General features: G+C 38.5%; 1 protein-coding gene across 1 annotated transcript; it reads left to right on the top strand.

The window, feature by feature from the left end:
- Positions 1 to 565: 565 nt before the first annotated feature.
- Positions 566 to 13,097, top strand: LOC142934296 (C-C chemokine receptor type 4-like). The gene is made up of 2 exons (XM_076078828.1): positions 566 to 624; positions 9,883 to 13,097. Exon 2 carries the CDS (start codon positions 9,897 to 9,899, stop codon positions 10,968 to 10,970), a length of 1,074 nt encoding a protein of 357 aa, XP_075934943.1. The 5' UTR covers positions 566 to 624; positions 9,883 to 9,896; the 3' UTR covers positions 10,971 to 13,097.
- Positions 13,098 to 14,524: the final 1,427 nt, after the last annotated feature.

The raw sequence follows: 14,524 nt of genomic DNA, 5'->3' as shown, positions 1-14,524 counted from the left end.
TTTAAATCGTTGTCCCTTTGAACATAACATGAGATTTCTTAAACATAAACGTGTCCTAAATGTACTAAAAAAGACTGCACATTTTGACAGCTTTTAAACCAGACTAAAAGGCTGAGAATGTACCTTAAACCAGTAAAGGTGTGTAAACAGCAGGTTGTAATGAAAACATCATGAAACAGTGAAATCAACTGTCCTGAGACACTTTTTTGAAGAAAATCTTGGAAACTATGTTTACTTTCACAAAATCCACTTTTGGCCTCTTCTAGCCTGAAACGTCTTTTCAAATCTCCCTGTAGAGTCCAAGCACCAAAGACTGTGAAGACTTTATCATCACATATCATCTGTTCATAATAAACTATTATCTTTTCTTCACCTGACTTGTCTCTCCTGATTGACATAAATTTGACACAAATTCATGCATTTTCAACTGCTCAATCATAGATTACGGAGAAACTCAATCCAAACTTAAAAATGTTCCACATACTTGTGTGTAGGACTGCCCCTTCAGCAGAAGCCTCTGTGTCACTAACGCTGTTGAGCTGAGTCATCTGCAGTGAACGCTCCGGAGTCATTTAGTCCTTCCTCATTGTCCTCCTCTCACTGCACTACCACCAAGCTGCACTGGTGAGTTCAATCAGCCTTCACCACAGTGATATCAAGAGGGTTTTTTGTTTGATTGATTGATTTGTTTTCCCACAATAATCTGTATTTAACACTATATGCTTCTTTATGTAATGTATATATGCATACTTTGCTGGTTCATTCTGGTTTGAAACTGGCATATTTATGGTCTTTATTAAATATCACATGACCATGGAGTTTTCATCAGATCAAACAGCACTAAAAGTAAGCTAAACTTTCAACCTCATACAAGTTACTGAAATGACTCATGAAAATCAATTCTTAATAGTCTGTCATAGTGACAAGCAATAGTTTGATTCAAACAAACTTTACAGTCGTAACAGCTAATGTAAAGCTGCAGAAAAGCAGGTTTCTACTTTGATGTAAAAAGTAGTGCTGGGCAAGTTAACGCGTTATTATTGCGCTAACGCATCAATTAATTAACGCCGACAATTATTTTATCGCGCATTAACGCAGGTTTTTTTTATTATTATTTTGAAAGTCCGTTGTTCACTGGCAGCAGTGGAGGAAGTCTTCAGACTACGTTGATGCAGTGTGTGGGAAAAGTAGAGATAAACTAAAGCAACACAAGCTAACAGATGCTACAGAGAAGTGGAGACAAACTGCAGGTTAGTGTTGTGGAAGATGTCGGTCTGAGGAACGTTCTCAAGATGCGTTGGTGTGAACGCACCTTTAGGATCTCAACGAATGACGGCACGTATGAGCCTCAATAACTGCTGCTGTGTAAAGGGAACACTGCTGCTAACAAGCACCTGATTTGTTTAAAGTGTTTGCAAACCAAATGTTATTACCCTTTTGTTCATATAGCAGTACTTTTAAAACATAAGTGCGCAATTAATACACTACTTTTGAATTCATTATTGAACTTTGTGCATAACAATGCGATTAATCGCGATTAAACATTGTAATCGTTGCCCAGCATTAGTAAAAAGTAAAACTATAATATCACATTCACAGGTCATTGGTAATAACTATAAAACACATTATGAACATTATTTATTGTAAAATAGGCAAAACTACTGAGTAGTTAATAAGGCACAAGACCTAACAAGATATACTAGTCAATGGCATAATATTACACATATTATATATTTCTTACATATTTTACTCATAAGGATTTCTTCTGATTGTTAATAATGCCATTGTCTGGATATTTGTTCCAGATGATACTGAAGGTAATATAAATGAAGGATAATTACATTTAACAGTTATATTAATATATAATAGAGAAAGAAATTACAGCTTTATTATAATAATTCAAAAATATATTCAGTATTGATTTACTTATCAATAAAACCTTTTTGTAAGATCTTAGAAAAGTACATAAATAACATTGATAACTACAGATTGTATTTTTAATTATGAGAAGAAACCCTGATGAGTATTTACTTAATATGAACATACTATTTACATACCCATACCAATGCTTACTAAAATATTTATTCAAAACAGATGAATGAGTCAGCAAATGAGCCACCATGCTCCTTTGATGAATCCACAGATGAACTTGTGTAAGAGCACACAGAATACATAGTCAGGTATGAATAAACCAAAGTTTGTAACGTATCATAAATCTGTACTGTATTAACAGCTAATGACTGGCTCACTGAAAGCTATCTCAAAAAAACACACCGCATCATGTGTCAATATATGTCAAACAAGTGTACAATGAAATAATCTCTAAACCACAAATGATATCTTATCATGAGCTCTGCATTACTCTGCTTACACTATGCAAACTGCAAAGAGGAAGTTGAAGAACCACTTCCTGTTTCATGTAGTTGATGCAGATCTAAAAGTAAGACTGGTCACTTCAGGAAAGTGGCAACTATTTGTAGCGCAATCAATTCTCCTAATGGAATCGCCGTGATCAAAGGATCCACTTGACAAATGTCCCGCATATGGTTCAACTCCGGTTCATTTTGACATGCAAGTGTTTGCAGTTGAGCAATAGCAAAAGTTCTTGACAGGGCGGTTATCTCTGAGGGGACAGAGAGCTGGAGAGGAAATAGAAGGAAATAGATAAAGCTGTCATAGCTTATTAGGGTTGTTGTAACAGTCACTTTTAGCTAAGCTGTCAAAGTACAAACTGTAAAGAGCAATGGTTTAAAGACTGTTATTAGAGACTAGAGGTAACAGGGAAGGGTCGAAAGTTGGAAATGTTCAACTTGCTGCATATGTTACTTTTTTAATGATTTTATTGCAAGACAAAACATTAACAGAACAACATTAGAATGAGTGTGTGTGTGTGTGTGTGTGTGTGTGTGTGTGTGTGTGTGTGTGTGTGTGTGTGTGTGTGTCTAGGGTGTATAGAGGGTGGATGGATGAAATATAGGGGGGCAGTGGAGAACTACGAGAAAGCATAGGAAAATAAATAAATAAGTAAAAGAACAAACAAAAAATGACAACTTTCAATCCTCTACAAAAATTCTACTCTTTATATTCAGGGTTACAAAATATAAGAGTCAAACCTGGTAAGCTGATAGTGACCCATTTCTGGGAAGAAGTATTGCACAACAGTTCAGAGAGACAAGATTTTTTTACTGCTCAGTCAGCAATTTCTGTTCTCTATTTTGAGGGAGTAAAATAAGGAATCAACATAAGACGACGAAGTCCACGCATTAGTCATTGGTCAGTTATTTCAAAGCACAACTCTGTACTTTCATCTTTGAAAGCTGTTACTCCGTTATTATACATTGTTTGGATCCTCATTTGTATTCACAGCGGCTCTTCCTAATTTCTACAGGTGATAAATGATAAAATACATGTATGTAGTTAATAAGAAGCATAGTTACTAACCCAATAAAACATCATCTATACACATCTAACTCAGCTCTATAAAATAGAAAAGCAGTTTGGTACCTGATGATTGCCCTGTGTTTGTGTAATACATGGGCCCTGTTCTTTTTGCATATTAAACTGCATATTTGCCAATAAAGTTGATCCAAAAAACAAAACTGTTCAGTAAAAGGCCTTCTGCTCAAATGGGGAAGGAGCAGGTGAAGATCTGGGAATTGACTCCTGCTCTGTAGAAGAACCATTGTTAAGGACCAATGTTAAGTTTGGCCTCTTTGCAAATCAGCGTGACGTTTTATTTTATTGATCTACTGCAGACTGATGTGTGTGTCACTGTAGAACAGGATAGTAAGGGTAGGTTGAATATATAGGATGGTCCTCGTCCTTAGTGTCGATCCAAAAATAGGAAGTCAGACTGTAAGTTCAATAACATGCAGCACAGCAAAGCAAGCCCACAGCCAAACGTTTCATTAGTACAGGAGGAAAATATGGAAGAACACATTAGCAATGCAGTCAAAACTCTCAAAATTGCTTACTGTACAGAGCTGACCTACTCATGCCTGAGAATGTTTTGTTTGTATAAAGATAAGGGGACCTTCAGGTGGGCAAATATACCTTGCAGTGATATAAAATGGCCTGTCGGTACATATAGCACTGTCCACAATAAAATCATAACCTTCACTGTCTAGCTAGGCTGCTAATCACCTCCAAATCTATCATCAACCAATCACTATAGCACAGATAACAGCATGTCAGCACAACTTATTATTATTACAGGATTGCCCAACACATGGCTTTGGTAAGGCACTAGAATGTGTTTTAAACTGGTAATATAACTGAACAGCAAGCTTAGCGCCAGAGAAAAGTCAATACTGATGTTCTGTTTGATGAGTGAGTTTAAACACATGTCATTTCTTGACACCTAACACGTTTGCACTGCGGTGGGAGCAGAGGGGCAGATGAGGTTGTGTTTGTGCTGATTAGGTGGCACACTGGCAATTTTGGTGCTCGTTTTAGCATCAAATTAAAACCTCAGATAGCTCATTGCAGACGCAGGATCATTTTCTAGGCTTTAATTGACACCAGCACACAAACTTCTCTAACATGCATGTTTAATCAACTGATCAGGATCATTTCTTGTCAAGTCCGAAACCTCCACACTGCTGCATGCAGCTTTGCTTTTGGTAGTTGAGCTGCTTCCCTCTGTTGTTCGAAAAAGGGGCGGGACCCGGAACGGTTGCTTGCAGCTAGGTTTTTAGTTTCTTACTTTAGCTTGGTATTTTTCTTGTTGAAGAAAATCATCATATAACTTAGGATTGAACTGAACACATTTGTTTCATAAAAACATTCTTAGGAAGAGATTAAGGCACGCCAGACAAATTGTAATCTATCTATCTATCACCTATCTCCTATTTGTGTCCAAACATTTCCCGTACACGAATTGTGTGTTCCGCCAAAAGGTTATCTTGACCCAAACAAAGTCATGAGAGCATGACATAGTGAAGAGACCACAATAATCTGTATTTAACACTATATGCTTCTTTATGTAATGTATATATGCATACTTTGCTGGTTCATTCTGGTTTGAAACTGGCATATTTATGGTCTTTATTAAATATCACATGACCATGGAGTTTTCATCAGATCAAACAGCACTAAAAGTAAGCTAAACTTTCAACCTCATACAAGTTACTGAAATGACTCATGAAAATCAATTCTTAATAGTCTGTCATAGTGACAAGCAATAGTTTGATTCAAACAAACTTTACAGTCGTAACAGCTAATGTAAAGCTGCAGAAAAGCAGGTTTCTACTTTGATGTAAAAAGTAGTGCTGGGCAAGTTAACGCGTTATTATTGCGCTAACGCATCAATTAATTAACGCCGACAATTATTTTATCGCGCATTAACGCAGGTTTTTTTTATTATTATTTTGAAAGTCCGTTGTTCACTGGCAGCAGTGGAGGAAGTCTTCAGACTACGTTGATGCAGTGTGTGGGAAAAGTAGAGATAAACTAAAGCAACACAAGCTAACAGATGCTACAGAGAAGTGGAGACAAACTGCAGGTTAGTGTTGTGGAAGATGTCGGTCTGAGGAACGTTCTCAAGATGCGTTGGTGTGAACGCACCTTTAGGATCTCAACGAATGACGGCACGTATGAGCCTCAATAACTGCTGCTGTGTAAAGGGAACACTGCTGCTAACAAGCACCTGATTTGTTTAAAGTGTTTGCAAACCAAATGTTATTACCCTTTTGTTCATATAGCAGTACTTTTAAAACATAAGTGCGCAATTAATACACTACTTTTGAATTCATTATTGAACTTTGTGCATAACAATGCGATTAATCGCGATTAAACATTGTAATCGTTGCCCAGCATTAGTAAAAAGTAAAACTATAATATCACATTCACAGGTCATTGGTAATAACTATAAAACACATTATGAACATTATTTATTGTAAAATAGGCAAAACTACTGAGTAGTTAATAAGGCACAAGACCTAACAAGATATACTAGTCAATGGCATAATATTACACATATTATATATTTCTTACATATTTTACTCATAAGGATTTCTTCTGATTGTTAATAATGCCATTGTCTGGATATTTGTTCCAGATGATACTGAAGGTAATATAAATGAAGGATAATTACATTTAACAGTTATATTAATATATAATAGAGAAAGAAATTACAGCTTTATTATAATAATTCAAAAATATATTCAGTATTGATTTACTTATCAATAAAACCTTTTTGTAAGATCTTAGAAAAGTACATAAATAACATTGATAACTACAGATTGTATTTTTAATTATGAGAAGAAACCCTGATGAGTATTTACTTAATATGAACATACTATTTACATACCCATACCAATGCTTACTAAAATATTTATTCAAAACAGATGAATGAGTCAGCAAATGAGCCACCATGCTCCTTTGATGAATCCACAGATGAACTTGTGTAAGAGCACACAGAATACATAGTCAGGTATGAATAAACCAAAGTTTGTAACGTATCATAAATCTGTACTGTATTAACAGCTAATGACTGGCTCACTGAAAGCTATCTCAAAAAAACACACCGCATCATGTGTCAATATATGTCAAACAAGTGTACAATGAAATAATCTCTAAACCACAAATGATATCTTATCATGAGCTCTGCATTACTCTGCTTACACTATGCAAACTGCAAAGAGGAAGTTGAAGAACCACTTCCTGTTTCATGTAGTTGATGCAGATCTAAAAGTAAGACTGGTCACTTCAGGAAAGTGGCAACTATTTGTAGCGCAATCAATTCTCCTAATGGAATCGCCGTGATCAAAGGATCCACTTGACAAATGTCCCGCATATGGTTCAACTCCGGTTCATTTTGACATGCAAGTGTTTGCAGTTGAGCAATAGCAAAAGTTCTTGACAGGGCGGTTATCTCTGAGGGGACAGAGAGCTGGAGAGGAAATAGAAGGAAATAGATAAAGCTGTCATAGCTTATTAGGGTTGTTGTAACAGTCACTTTTAGCTAAGCTGTCAAAGTACAAACTGTAAAGAGCAATGGTTTAAAGACTGTTATTAGAGACTAGAGGTAACAGGGAAGGGTCGAAAGTTGGAAATGTTCAACTTGCTGCATATGTTACTTTTTTAATGATTTTATTGCAAGACAAAACATTAACAGAACAACATTAGAATGAGTGTGTGTGTGTGTGTGTGTGTGTGTGTGTGTGTGTGTGTGTGTCTAGGGTGTATAGAGGGTGGATGGATGAAATATAGGGGGGCAGTGGAGAACTACGAGAAAGCATAGGAAAATAAATAAATAAGTAAAAGAACAAACAAAAAATGACAACTTTCAATCCTCTACAAAAATTCTACTCTTTATATTCAGGGTTACAAAATATAAGAGTCAAACCTGGTAAGCTGATAGTGACCCATTTCTGGGAAGAAGTATTGCACAACAGTTCAGAGAGACAAGATTTTTTTACTGCTCAGTCAGCAATTTCTGTTCTCTATTTTGAGGGAGTAAAATAAGGAATCAACATAAGACGACGAAGTCCACGCATTAGTCATTGGTCAGTTATTTCAAAGCACAACTCTGTACTTTCATCTTTGAAAGCTGTTACTCCGTTATTATACATTGTTTGGATCCTCATTTGTATTCACAGCGGCTCTTCCTAATTTCTACAGGTGATAAATGATAAAATACATGTATGTAGTTAATAAGAAGCATAGTTACTAACCCAATAAAACATCATCTATACACATCTAACTCAGCTCTATAAAATAGAAAAGCAGTTTGGTACCTGATGATTGCCCTGTGTTTGTGTAATACATGGGCCCTGTTCTTTTTGCATATTAAACTGCATATTTGCCAATAAAGTTGATCCAAAAAACAAAACTGTTCAGTAAAAGGCCTTCTGCTCAAATGGGGAAGGAGCAGGTGAAGATCTGGGAATTGACTCCTGCTCTGTAGAAGAACCATTGTTAAGGACCAATGTTAAGTTTGGCCTCTTTGCAAATCAGCGTGACGTTTTATTTTATTGATCTACTGCAGACTGATGTGTGTGTCACTGTAGAACAGGATAGTAAGGGTAGGTTGAATATATAGGATGGTCCTCGTCCTTAGTGTCGATCCAAAAATAGGAAGTCAGACTGTAAGTTCAATAACATGCAGCACAGCAAAGCAAGCCCACAGCCAAACGTTTCATTAGTACAGGAGGAAAATATGGAAGAACACATTAGCAATGCAGTCAAAACTCTCAAAATTGCTTACTGTACAGAGCTGACCTACTCATGCCTGAGAATGTTTTGTTTGTATATAGATAAGGGGACCTTCAGGTGGGCAAATATACCTTGCAGTGATATAAAATGGCCTGTCGGTACATATAGCACTGTCCACAATAAAATCATAACCTTCACTGTCTAGCTAGGCTGCTAATCACCTCCAAATCTATCATCAACCAATCACTATAGCACAGATAACAGCATGTCAGCACAACTTATTATTATTACAGGATTGCCCAACACATGGCTTTGGTAAGGCACTAGAATGTGTTTTAAACTGGTAATATAACTGAACAGCAAGCTTAGCGCCAGAGAAAAGTCAATACTGATGTTCTGTTTGATGAGTGAGTTTAAACACATGTCATTTCTTGACACCTAACACGTTTGCACTGCGGTGGGAGCAGAGGGGCAGATGAGGTTGTGTTTGTGCTGATTAGGTGGCACACTGGCAATTTTGGTGCTCGTTTTAGCATCAAATTAAAACCTCAGATAGCTCATTGCAGACGCAGGATCATTTTCTAGGCTTTAATTGACACCAGCACACAAACTTCTCTAACATGCATGTTTAATCAACTGATCAGGATCATTTCTTGTCAAGTCCGAAACCTCCACACTGCTGCATGCAGCTTTGCTTTTGGTAGTTGAGCTGCTTCCCTCTGTTGTTCGAAAAAGGGGCGGGACCCGGAACGGTTGCTTGCAGCTAGGTTTTTAGTTTCTTACTTTAGCTTGGTATTTTTCTTGTTGAAGAAAATCATCATATAACTTAGGATTGAACTGAACACATTTGTTTCATAAAAACATTCTTAGGAAGAGATTAAGGCACGCCAGACAAATTGTAATCTATCTATCTATCACCTATCTCCTATTTGTGTCCAAACATTTCCCGTACACGAATTGTGTGTTCCGCCAAAAGGTTATCTTGACCCAAACAAAGTCATGAGAGCATGACATAGTGAAGAGACCAGGGTGCTCTGTTTGTGGTTCAACCCACTGGTTTGATTGGTGGAAAGTGACTTAAAGGGGGTGAAGTTTGACTATAAAAGTAATCTGTGAAAAGTAATACATCGGATTAGTTTGGATTTGCTGAACTCGTATGTTGGCGTGTGCTTAATAAAACACTTCCCGCTGGGTTGCAACTTCAATTCGCCGTCTCTTCTCGTCATTTTGCCACAACATTCTTTAGGTAGTTTTGGGGGGGGATGAGCTTTTTGGCTGAGATCTTCAACACTTTTGGTTTATTTTCTTTGAACTTTGAGTATGGTAACATTTCTCCAGACCGTAAAACAACCCTATTGTTTGTTTGACAAGAAATCCAGAATGCAGTGGTATAAAGACACAAAGGTTTGACTTTATTGATCAGCCTGAATTACAGAATGTTGAAAGATATAATCTTAAAAGGAACATATGTACCAAAAGATTTTAATATTTAGTAAAGGTCCGGTTCATTTACTATTTAGAGTTAACTTACATGACATTTTAACATGCAGCCACTTACATTTGGCCACCCATCTTATAGGAGAGAAAAGACTGGCTTCTATGGTGTGTCTCAGAGTGTAGCTGAAGTCCAGTACATCCTATGTGATAAGGACCAGCTGTGTTTTATGAGAGATTTCTTCAACTGCCAGCCAACAGACTAACCTTTATATCTTTATTGTCTCACAGGTCAAACCCCAGCCATGAGCTCTGAAGAACAATATAAGCTGTTCATGGATCTTTTCAATGACACCTACTATAACACTGAGTATGTGCTCCCTGAATTGGTCCGGATATGTGAAAAGCAGGCTGTCAACGAGTTTGGTGCGAGATTCATCCCAGTTTTCTACTATGTCAACTTCCTCCTGAGTTACCTTGGTAATGGGCTCGTCCTCTTCATTATCTACAAGTATGAGAAGCTCTGCACAGTGACAAACATCTTCCTCCTGAATCTGGTCCTGTCCAACCTTCTCTTTGCCGCCAGTCTCCCCTTCTGGGCAACCTACCATATGTCTGAGTGGATTTTTGGGATGGTTCTGTGTAAGATGGTCAGCAGTGCCTACTTCATCGGCTTCTACAGCTCCATCCTCTTCCTCACACTCATGACATTTGACCGATACCTTGCAGTGGTTCATGCAGTGGCAGCCGCTAAGAGCAGGAAAAAGGCATATGCCATCATTGCCTCAGTGGCAGTTTGGTGCATTAGTATTGTAGCGAGTGTGAAAGAGCTGGTTCTCCAAAATGTGTGGAAGAGTCCGTTGAATGGCCTGATATGTGAGGAGTCAGGATACAATGAGAGCACCATGGAGCGCTGGCGTCTGGTCAGTTACTACCAACAATTCCTGCTCTTCTTCCTCCTCCCTCTGGCCATGGTGATGTACTGCTACATCAGCATCACTGTCCGCATCCTATCCACCCGCATGAAGGAGAAGTGTCGCGCCATCAAACTCATTTTTGTCATCATCTTCACCTTCTTCGCCTGCTGGACACCCTACAATATTGTGATCCTCCTTCGAGCTATTCAGATCTCTCGCCCCAGTGAAGGTGACGACTCGTGTTCGGATGAAGAAAGCCTGGATTATGCACTGTATGTGACCCGGAACATAGCTTATTTGTATTGTTGCATTAGTCCCGTGTTTTACACATTTGTGGGAAAGAAGTTCCAGAGCCACTTCAAAAGGCTGATGTCTAAGAGGATCCCCTGTCTGAAGAGACACATGAGCCTCAGCAGCCAGAGCACCAGAACCACATCCCAGAGGACACCGCACTCTGCTTAAGAGTACTAAAAAAAAAAAAACACAAACAAGCCAGAAATCACGGTGTAGTTATGGATTCAGACCTCAATCTGAACAGCCACATCAAGACAATTACAAAATAAATACGATCACCTGAAGAATATATCAAGGATTAGAGGACTTATGTCTCAACAGGATTTGTAAAAACGTGTCCATGCATTCATCTTCAGCAGACTGGACTACTGTAACGGTGTGTTTACAGGTCTCTGTAACAAGTCTGTCAGAAAGCTGCAGCTGATTCAGAACGCTGCAGCTCGAGTCCTCACTAAGACCAGGAGGGTGGATCACATCACTCCAGTTCTGAGGTCTTTGCACTGGCTTCCTGTCCAACAAAGAATTGACTTTAAAATCCTGCTGTTGGTTTATAAAGCACTGAATGGTTTAGGGCCAAAATACATCTCTGATCTGCTGCTACCTTATGAACCATCCCGACCCCTTAGGTCGTCTGGGACCGGTCTACTTTCTGTTCCCAGAGTCAGAACTAAACATGGAGAAGCAGCGTTCAGGTTTTCTGCTCCACATATCTGGAACAAAGTCCAGAAAGCTGCAGGTCTGCTGAGACCCTCAGCTCCTTTAAATCAAGACTGAAGACTTTTCTGTTTGCTGCTGCTTTTAATTGAACCAGATTCAAAGATATTAATCAATTTCTGCATTTTATTTCTTACATTGCTTTTTAGTGTTTTAATGACTTTTTAATGTTTCAATCAATGTTCTTAATTGTTTTAAATCTCCTTTACTTTTGCGTTATGTTTTGATGCTTTTAATGGTTTTATGTGAAGCACTTTGAATTACCTTGTTGTTGAAATGTGCTATACAAATAAATAAATAAATATGTTTCACTCCAAACATGGAGTTCAACGCTTCAAATCAAATCTTTCAGCATTAAAGGTGAAATATACTAGAATATATTATATAGAGAATATAGCAGCAACCTATATTCTATGTAAATAATATATAAGGGAGCAGAGAATGAAGTTGCTCTCTCTCTCTCAGAGCTTCTCTCTGCTCTGTTGACAATGCCGGGCTGGCTTCATGGCCTTTTAGTGCATGTTCGTGCACGTGAGCGTGCCCCACTGGCTTGCACATGGCGGTAACAGCTGATAGCGCCCACCCACCGGCCCCCCTCAGGTAAACACTGTTAGCTCTGTCAGCACTGTTAGCACCGTTAGCTGTAAACTGCTGGTCAGCGTTGCCATGTTGAGAGCCGCCCAGAGTCAATAGAAATTCTCCCAATCTCATATATAGCACCTTTAACTTTCTTAGAAGTTAATCAGTTTCAAGACTGCAAAACTACGGACTGCTTAACATCTACTTCTTACATTCAAGTTGTTAGCTTTTATCATACTTCTCTTTTTTTAGCATGTGTTGCGTTTGTGCAAAATATCTCAAGAAAGGTTTCTTATGTTTCTTTTCCCACATGTCTTATGAGACTCATACTGCTGTTAAATAAAATTCAAGAAAAAGATACAACAAAAGAAATATTGTTTTCTCAGGTGGCTGATAGGTGACCCTTATCTGACACGATAAGGGTCTTAAAGTCCAAGACTAACTTATATATTTTTCTACTGTCAAAGAATCCAACAAAACAACATGTGTTAGACTGTCTCTCACTACATTCTGGCTCTGTACCCTAACTGTGGCCCTCACTCCCAAACATACATACAACTCACAAATGAATAGTTTTCCTTTTAAAAGGGCTTAAAGGATCTGTGTAGGATTCAGTGGCATCTTACAGTGAGGTTAACAATTGCAACCAACTGAATACCCCTGTGGTCACACCTTAGCAAGCGCTATTTGAACACCTGCCCCCCCATACCAGGAAACTTAATGTCAATGCGAGTTGAGGCAGACCTCAGCAACCCAGTGAAGGACATAGCATGTTGTGCAAAGTAATTGTTAAACATTGCTTTTCTTGAGGAAATTTAGTCCATGTTTCTATGTGAGGCTGAGATTTTAAGCATCCGCCTCCGATCTGCTCTTGGTCTGGTCCTTAAACTGAGTGTTTCAATCTTGTTGAGTCAATGTTGAATGCAAAGTGTATGTTTGCAGTGTGATGTATTTGACATATCTTATACAAGTGCTTTAAAATAAACTTAACCCTTAAATAAATATGCCAGTCAATAGCATCTGTTGTTTTATGGGAACTATTTTTTTTCCAATTCTTTTGTATTTTGTGGGTTTGGGTGAATGTTTAGATCGTTTCCCTTTTATGACAGAACATCTGGAGCAGTTTCCTGTCAGCTAAGCACATTCCTCTGAGTCACTGTAGTCAAGTCTGGGCAACATAAATGTATAACTTAAAGGTGATTTGAACATTTGGTTTGAGGCATTACACTAAAATCACATATTAGAAATTAGTATTAGTTTAAGTTACAGTGTCGCATCAAAATAATAGAATTACAACACAGTCAGTGCATATGATATAAATGATTCATATAATGAGTAGTAAGCAGAATATTAATGGGTAAATTATGACTACTAATAACTACAGCAGCAGTAGATATAATACTAGAAAATTCCTAAAGAAATTTTGACAGTGTGGCTTTTACTGCTCGAAGAAATCGCAATATATACACACGCCAATGTTACCGGTAGTGTCATTCAGGTTCAATTGAGATAGCGCTACTCTCTTTTCTGCATTTTAGATTCATACTCTTGGATTGAATCTTGTATTTGTGGGGCTTTTATTTTGAAAGGGTGGGACTGGGTGGGTGAGTGAGTGGGAGAGAGACAGGCAGACACAGTTAGATGGACTGAGTGAGTGAGACAGGCAGACAGGAGGTCTAATGATCTTTCCTTGAATATCATGTGTGGATGTGTGTAGAGACAGACAGACAGAAAGAGAGTCAGAGAGAGACAGAGACAGACCGAGAGACAGAGACAGACAGAGCGGCAGAGCGAGCGACAGACAGAGGGAGCGAGCGAGCGACAGAGACAGCTAGCGAGCGAGCGACAGACAATGCCTTTGACTGAATATCTCCAAGTCATGCGTGTGTGTGTGTGTGTGTGTGTAGAGAGAGAGCCTGCGTGCTTGTGTGTGTATAACTGGTTGCCATGGTGAGGACGCACCTGGTGTTAGAGGCAGACTGCTTAAGAAACATTACAGTAAACAGTGATTTTGAACAAACCCCCCCAACTCCTTTTAACAGCGAGCGAGCGACAGACAGGAACATTTTGGTCCGTTTCAGATTTTATAATGGGTGTGTATTGCACGGCTCGTTAAGAGCTACAGTGAGAGCATAACTGTCAGAGTGGAGCGGAGCAGGAAAATATTCTGTGATTTTTCCAAACAAATTGCTCCAGCTCCCACAATGTTTACTCTTTATACACCATTTTGGCCAAAAAGCTTGGAAATGTTGTGCTGTCGCACACAGATGTCTGTGGAACCCAACAGATTTACACATTTGGCTCAAAGAGCCGCAGAGCGACATGAACTCCAACCAACTGCTCCATTAGACTCCATGTTAAATCTGACCACTCATTTCTCAAAGAAAGCAGACGGTACCAGTTTTGTATATTGCTCTGGAGCTCACATT

Source organism: Anarhichas minor, unplaced genomic scaffold, assembly GCF_050575085.1.
Source record: "Anarhichas minor isolate MPS153535 unplaced genomic scaffold, ASM5057508v1 ptg000006l, whole genome shotgun sequence".
NCBI lineage: Eukaryota > Metazoa > Chordata > Actinopteri > Perciformes > Anarhichadidae > Anarhichas > Anarhichas minor.
The sequence above is the reverse complement of the archived record's forward strand: the minus strand, read 5'-3'. Positions and strand labels throughout refer to the sequence as shown.